Source organism: Papaver somniferum, chromosome 7 (assembly GCF_003573695.1).
Source record: "Papaver somniferum cultivar HN1 chromosome 7, ASM357369v1, whole genome shotgun sequence".
Lineage (NCBI taxonomy): Eukaryota > Viridiplantae > Streptophyta > Magnoliopsida > Ranunculales > Papaveraceae > Papaver > Papaver somniferum.
The window spans coordinates 103886667-103894995 of NC_039364.1; the positions used below are offsets into that span (position 1 = coordinate 103886667).

At 36.2% G+C, this 8329-nt stretch overlaps 1 protein-coding gene across 1 annotated transcript; it reads left to right on the forward strand.

The window, feature by feature from the left end:
* Positions 1-6530: 6530 nt before the first annotated feature.
* On the forward strand, positions 6531-7220 carry LOC113295030. Its single transcript, XM_026543391.1, has one exon. The coding sequence runs from the start codon at positions 6531-6533 to the stop codon at positions 7218-7220; it is 690 nt and encodes a 229-aa protein (XP_026399176.1).
* Positions 7221-8329: the final 1109 nt, after the last annotated feature.

An 8329-nucleotide genomic window follows, 5' to 3' on the forward strand; every position in this document is an offset into this window, starting at 1 on the left:
GTTGTCCAATTCTGTTGGTGAATATGAATGTGGTTCCATTACTTTTACTTCTTGTATGATTGTTCTTCTTGAGTCTCTATTACTGGAAAGGTATGATGATGATTTGGGTTGTGTGTTGTTTCCAATACTTGGGTATCCGTCTGAATTTCAGTTTCTGAATTCGTTGGTTCTTATAATTTCCTATGTTGCTAAGTCTGGTGGAAAGTGGAATTTGGATGCTGAATTTTCAAAGAGCAATAAGCTTTTGTTTCACTTATTGGCTAGAGTGAGGAGGTTTACCAAAGCACATAACGGGTATGTTCACGTGCTTGGTATGAAGGGAGCAGAAATTTTCTTCTTACAGCTCCCATGTGAGTTACTTGAGGTGATTAAAATGGGGGTATATGAATGTCAGAATTCTTCTCGGTGTTACAGCATGCTTGACAGTGATCTTGGTAGTGTTTGTTTGCATCTTTATTTTGTTGTTACTCTTTCCTTGTTTGATCGTGGAAAGTGGTGTAATTGGTCCAGGATATTGGCAAATTACAGTGGAATTTGTTTTGATGCACTTGTTTTCAAACTTGAGTGCCCATTGAAGCTGCTGTGTGAGAGATCGATTACAGATCTGTTGGTAAAAGTGGTTTGGACTGATGCTATATACAAGTTATTGCGTAAGAGGTTGCAGGATTCAGTTCTATGGCCCAAGTTGATACTTCAAGTGGTTGGTAATAGTGAAGCTGGTGCTGGGAGTGAATTATTTGATCAACTACATCGCAGTAAATGGAGTTTTTGTGATCCTCTAATCTTGCAGCTGGGAAATGGTTCACGAAATTCTCTGGATATCTATGTTTTTGCAAGACAATATGCTGGTGAATTGCAGATTCCCTCAAAGAGGCTTAACTGCAAGCTTGTGTTTCTTTCTCTTCGTGCCAGCAAGATGTGTGATGTGTCTTCGCAGCGGAGAATCGAATTATGCTTGCTTCATCTCGGGTTGTGGTTACCAGAAGGACCTAGCTCTCCATTTTACAGCGGTAATGATTATTGTTCTTGTTGGAAAGAGTTTCTGGTGGAAGTAGTGACAATCAAAGTGCTGCTTGTTGTGATTAATGGTGGTGTATGCTTCTATGGATACTTGAGGTGGAAATTTAGATTAGTTCCACCTGGTTTATGGAGTGTTAAAATGCCAGTTCAATGTGTTGTTCGTTGTCATATTTTTGAAGCGGAAGAGTTGAGGGGACAGCCATATCATTTGTTGGTATACAAAGTCAAGACTGTCGATGCAAGTGGTGCTTCGATAGGTACCTACTCACCCGGAAGTTATGAAGATAAATGGTCGGTTAACCTGGGGAAAATGAACACTCAAGAGTTAACTCTACTGGTTCTCTTTGACAGAGTAATTTCAACTTTGAGACTTGCGTGTCAACAAAGAGCACAGTGGACAGATGGGCTTGTTATACAGATGTTATGGGCCTCACATGGGTTTTCAGTTGGCATTGTAGACCTCCTACTATGTTATGTGTTATGTGTTGTTATGTGTCTTTACAAAGGAGTTATTGTCCATTCCTTAATGTCATGTACCGGTATTGGAGGGGGTGCCCATATCATAGTCGAGTTGGTTATTAGTTTAGTTGTTAGTAGCACTTAGCTTTTATCAATTGTAGGGGTGCCTAAATAGTTTTCATTCTCCTAACCTAGCTATATAAGGCTAATGATTCTGTGTAAGAAAGATTATCCAATTTAATGAATTAATGAAATAAAAATTAGTTTAGTTCTCTTCTCCCTCTTAGGCTGGTTCTCTGAATCAGATTTCTTCTTCTCCTCTAAAGGGGTTTATATCAAATCTTGGATCCAACCTTGTCATGTATAACCGGGTACATGACAATTGGTATCAGGAGCCGTTTCGATCCATGGGGGATTCGATGGCAAGGTTCGAGGAAGTCTGATCGAAATTGAATACGAAATTGGTAGAAGTGAAGGAGCAATTTGATGATTTAAAATCAACGATGCTTACCAAAGAAGTTTTTTATTCAGTAATTAGGCAAAGGCTGGCTACGGACCACTCCCATTTAAGCGTACTTGTTACACAGTTGGTAATCTTGTGCTATTCGACCTGGTGTTCTTGGACGGAGCGAATTACAAGAGATTTTTAATAAATGCATTAGGGTGTAAACCGGGCGACTAACTCGGCGATCGTTCTTATCATTTTTTCTATCTCAGTGCTTCTTCTGCTTTAATTCAGGTGCTGGTTTTGTTCATTTTTTTTTCTCGTTTTCTGTTATCAATGTTTCAAACTTCATTAACCTATGTGGTATTATCACCTAGTAGTGATGTTCCAGTTTCTGTTAATTTAGGTTGTAATGATATTTTCAATTCCAAGAAAATTTCATCAGTAGATTTACCTGATGATCTATTTGACGAGAGCTTAAATCCTTGGAAATGCTCTTTGATTGGTCGCTTAGATTTACAGAAAATTAAGTTCATCGATGCAACTTTAATTCTAAAAGGTCAATGGAAATTAATAGGTGATTGTAAACTTATTCCATTAGGAAGAGGCTTCTTCCCCATTCAACCGGATAATGAAGTTCACAGAGCTTACATCAAATCAAATACATGGGAGGTTCTAAATCAAATTCTTAAAATTAGAAATTGAGTTTCAAACTTTATACCAACATATCAAAGGACTTCTAAAGCTCATGTGTGGGTCAGATTCCCAGGATTAGGATTGGAATTCTGGAGTGAGAAGATCTTGTTTTCTATCTGTAAAGAAATTGGTACACCTATAAAAATTGATGTTGCTACTGCAAAATGTGAAGTAGGGTATTATGCTAATGTGTTAGTTGAAGTAGATTTTGCTCAGTATATTCCTAATAAAATCTGGATTGACACAAAATTTGGTGGTTTCTTTCAATACATTTTGATTCCAGATTGTCCAAAGTTTTGTTCTACCTGCAAAATCATTGGTCACTTGGTTTCAGAATGCAGAATAAAGAAGAATAAAAATTCAGAGGCTCAAAATTTTGTTGCTAAACAACAGGTTACTCAGAGAAGGCAAGTTCAGGATAGATTAGAAGGGGGAGTTAATCATTCTCAGCCACGGCAAATAAGAAGCCAAAATCCTGAAGTTGATACAACCTTATCCAATCTTAATAATCATACTGTCCTCAACCAAACTTCTAGCTCAGTTGATCCTCAATCAGTGATATCTCTATTTCTGGAAGTGGATTCAGTAGTTTCTGGTATTGTTACTCCAACTTCACAAAATACAAATTGTGAACCTATCACACAGCCTCTGGGTAATAGATTTGATGTTTTGAGTGTGCCAATTGCTGAAACAACAGAAGATATTTTAGAGATTGGGAATGTTAATGCAACAAAGGAACTTATATCTGAAATTAAGCCACAAACAAAATTGCAGACTGCTGATTCTACAGAACTGGAGCATAGTGTAGTAAAATTTGTGGATGTAGGTACTGGTAAAGTATTGACATAGCATGTTCAATTCACTATTTGGCCTAAGGTTTCTTCTCCAGCACAACAAGGTTCTTCTTCTAACAGCATAATTTCTCCAGCAAAAGCTGGTGTCATTGAAAAGGGTAAGAGTAATCCAACTTCAGTCAAATATAATTTCAGGAAGAATGTAGGGAAAGGGGGTCCTAAAAACTCTCCAACCAAACAATGAAGATTTTTTATTGAAATCTTAGAGGCCTTAGGAGACTTAGGGCCCAGCAAAAATTAAGATCTTTAGTTCATAATTTCTGTCCTACTTTGGTTTTTGTTTGCTGAGCCAAGAGTTTAGTTTACTTCTTCTTTCTGCAGTGGTTTAAATTTGCCAGGTATGCAGTGTATGGAAATACATAATTCTTCTTCTTCTCACAAAGGAAATATTTGGTTGTTTTGGAATCATTCAATAGCTACTCATTCAGTAGTTTCAGTCACAAGTCAAATGGTTACTGTTGCAGTTGGTGATGTTCTTGTTTCAGGTGTACATGCACATGTTAATATAGTGCAAAGAAGATTTTTATGGTCTGAAATGGTTATGATTAGTGAGCTAAGAAAACCTTGGATTATTCTAGGGGATTTCAATGCCATCCTCACTACTGAAGAAAGAAAGGAGGTAGATCTTCATTTAGAAGATCTATGTTGGATTTCAATGATTGTTTGAATCAATGTGAACTGTTGCAAGCTCCCAAAATTGGAATGGATTTTTCTTGGTCAAATTGTCAGCATGGAGAAAGAAGAATTTTATGTTATCTTGATAGGGTTGATTATAATTTGAATTGGCTGAACAAATATCCTGATTGGGGTTATAAAGTTGGCCTCAGAATGGTTTCTGACCACTCTCCTCTTTTTGGAGGTTGTGTTAATATTCCTAAGCCAAAGAATATTCCTTGGAGATTTCAGAAAATGTGGTTAGAGCATCCAGGATTATTTAAGGTAATAGAAGACAGCTGTAATGAGCATTTAGTTGGTGATCCTTCTTATATTTTCATGCAAAAGCAAAAAAGACTGAAACAAATTTTGAAAGATTGGAACTGGCAAGTTTTTGGTAATGTTCACATTAAACTCAAAGAAGCTGAGGAAGATGTCAAAGCTAAAATAGTAATTTCAGACAATGATCCTCATAATGAATCTGCTTTAAATGGCGTGGTGCAAGCTCAGAATGTTTATAATTCAAGAGAGGTTCAATATAATACCATGATCAGGCAGAAATAAAAAATAAAATAGGTCAAAGAAGGTTCAGCTAATACTAAATTTTTTCATACAAATGTCAATGTCAGACATACCAAGAACCTTATCTGTGAAATGGAGGATGAAAATGGGAATCTTATCACTGATCAAGACCAAATTGCAAATCTTTTAGTTACTTTCTTTGAGAAGAAATTTAAGTTTCAAGAAACACAAATAGATGATTCTCTTCTTGAAGTCATTTCATGTCTCATTGCACCTGATGATCAAACCTTGCTTGATGCCATTCCTTCTGGAGATGAAATCAAAACAACTATTTGGGATATTGATGCTCAGAATGCTCCTGGATCTGATGGGTTTTCAGGTATGTTCTATAAAGAATTTTGGAATATCATTCAACATGATTTCATCAATGTTATTCAATATTGCTGGACTAGAAGATTCATTCCTAAGGGTCTTAATTCTAACTTTCTTACCCTTCTACCAAAAGTGCAAGGAGCTAAAACATCTAATCGATATATGCCAATTGGTCTAAGTAATGTCATCTTTAAAGTATTCACTAAAATCATCACAACAAGGATGGGAACTTTTATTTCAAAACTTGTTTCACCACAACAGGTTGCTTATATAAAAGGAAAGAGCATTCATGAACAAATTCTTTTAGCTTCTGAACTTGTCAATGAGATGAAATTTAAAAGAAGAGGTGGTAATGTAGGCTTGAAACTTGACATTTCCCAAGCTTTTGATTCTGCCAGTTGGCCTTTTTTATTTAAAGTTCTTCAAAAATTTGGTTTTTCTGCAAACTGGTGCCAATGGTTACATACTCTTTTTGACTCAGCAAAATTGTCAGTTCTTTTGAATGGTGGTCCTAGAGGTTTTTTCTCCATGGGAAGAGTATTGAAGCAAGGAGATCCTCTTTATCCAATACTTTTCGTATTAATGGAGGAAGTTCTGAGTAGAGGTTTAACATATTTGGTTAATTCTAGAAGACTGCAGCCAATGATTAACAGAAAAGGTATACATCCAACTCATTTGATGATTGCAGATGATGTTCTAATTTTTAGTAATGATTCAAAAACTAGTTTAGAGCATCTCACTAATCTGCTTAACAAGTATCAAGACAGTTCTGGTCAAATTATTGATAGAGCCAAAATCAAATGCTTTGTGGATGGTTGTCCAACAGCACAGCAGCAACAAATTTCAAATCTTCTACAAATGGAGCTTACTTCCTTTCCAGATAAGTATTTGGGAGTTATCTTGCTGGCTGGAAAAGTTAAATTTTCTACTTTTTGGTCAATAGTGGAAAAAATGCAAAGTGCTTTATCTATTTGGAAAGGCAAGTTACTATCCTTTCATGATAGATTAGTACTTATTAATTCTGTCATTTCTAGTTTTCCTCTTTACAGTATGGCAGTTTATAAATGACCCAGTACTGTGATCAAAGAATGTGAAAAAATAATGAGGAATTTCCTTTGGTCAGGAAATAGTGAAATAAGGAATTTTGAAACTCTAGCTTAGAATAAAGTTTGTACTCCTAAATCTGAAGGAGGCTAGGAATTAGAAGACTGCAAGTTGTCAATAAAGCTTTGTTAATGAAGATAATGTGGCAGTTACATAATTCAGATGATATTTGTGCAAAATTTTTTGCTGCTAAGTATAAAGACAGGTTTGGTCAATGGACCACAAGATGGAAATTCTCCTCAACATGGACTGGTCTTAAATGGGCATAGCAAACCCTTAAAGAAGATACTAGATGGATTATTGGTACTGGAGAGAAAATTTCTATTTGGTTTGATACATGGCTGGGAGAAGAACCTCTCATTGACATCTTTGGCTATACAGATTATATCATAGCTCATTCACATATGACAGTACAGGATTTGATTTTGGATCATAATTGGAATATCTCTTCTGAAATGCAACCTTACATAATCTCCTCTCTTCCAGCTATTAGTGATGTAGAAGACAAGTTAATCTGGTGTGGAGATCCTAAGGGTCAATTTACAACTCTCTCAGCAACTGATAAGATAAGGCATAGAGAACCTGTTCTTTCTTGGCCTTCTAAAATCTGGAAGCCTTTTCTGCATCCTGGTATATCAAGCAATATTTGGAAGCTCATTCAAGGAATCTACATGGATGATCAAAAGAAGGTGCAACAAGGTTATTGTGTTGTCTCCATGTGTTGTATCTGCAAACAGAGCCAGGACAGTATGGAACATCTTCTTTGGTCTTGCAGTTTCAACAAAGCTATTTGGCAGTGGTTAGGTAATACCTTTCAATTCACAACTCCTACTTCTTTTGATGATGTTTTTCAATTTTCAAAACACAAAAGCCCCCTTGTCAGAGAAGTATGGTTAACTGCTGCTTTTGCTACCTTGAGAGAACTCTGGTTCCAAAAGAATAAGAAGTTCGTTGAGAATGTACAGCCAAATTTAAATAGATTCAAGAGTAGAATCTTAAGTCTGGTTCACTATGGAAGCTATAGAATGCAGGGTATTAGATGGCATCATGATTATGACTCTCAGATTCTTCATTTATTTCACGTATCTGGCTAAGGAAGGAGCTAGCTTAACTATGGATGCAAAGATCAATTGTTGGAAGACTTTTTTCATTAAGTCTTATTCAACTATCAGATACAATTTACTCTAGTTTTGTTGTTTACTTAGCCTTTCTTTTTGTTTGTTGTTTTTTTTGCTCTCCTTTTTTGCTTTTGTCATTTTTTTGTATGAACCATTAAGTTTTTCGTTCTAATAAAAATTGTAACTTAGAAAAAAAAAAAAAAAAAACGTGGTATTTAGCCATATTCATCTTAACCATAACTAGTTCAAATGACTCAAATGAAACTAGTTAGAGAGTTGTTCAATTGCTTAGATCTCATAGAAGTATACAAGACACAATTGAAGCAAAATCGATTTTGATTCACTAGAATCAATTCATGAACATCATAGCCAAGGTTTGCAAAAGATTGCATTCTTTATTATATAAATGTTTTAGTTCATGAACAAACCGATTTTAGAAAGTAACCTACTTAAGTATGCAAACGGGTATGCATACCTAAGTAGCCGGACTGAGTTTGGTCACGCCAGTACACGTACGGGCATGCATACCAATTCAAATTCCAAACTCCAACCGAAATTCACGGAACCCAAACTTCCGCCAGTACGTGTACGGGTACACATACCTAAATTCCGGACTTCCAACAACCAACCAGTACGTGTACAGGTACACATACTTAGGTTCCGGTTTTGGATTTTTACACAAATGTGAATACACACTATGTTTATATCCAAATATGGTTACTTTTTATAAACTCTCATTTCAATCATTGAGACTTTCTTAGAGGATCTGAAAGGTGCATAGTCAGGAATCATGCAGCGTTGTTAATGTCCTGAAGGCGTTTAACCCCCTCAACAAACAATTATATAGGAGATCCGTCTGAGTCTATACACGGTCTCTCTACATAGTCGGGAACAACGAGTGTCGCTGACGTCCTGAAGGCGTTAAGCCCTCTCAACAAGAAATTATGTAGGAGGACCGCCCAATCATTCTTATATGTAGAGGTGGGTCTATATATGTATTCAGGGAACAACAAGTATTGTCGACGTCCTGAAGGCGTTAAGCCCTCTCAACAAACAATTATGTAGGAGGACCGCCCAATTATGTT

Coding starts and splice junctions, on each gene's coding strand:
- LOC113295030 (XM_026543391.1), top strand. CDS start 6,531: ATGACAGTACAGGATTTGATTTTGGATCATAATTGGAATATCTCTTCT.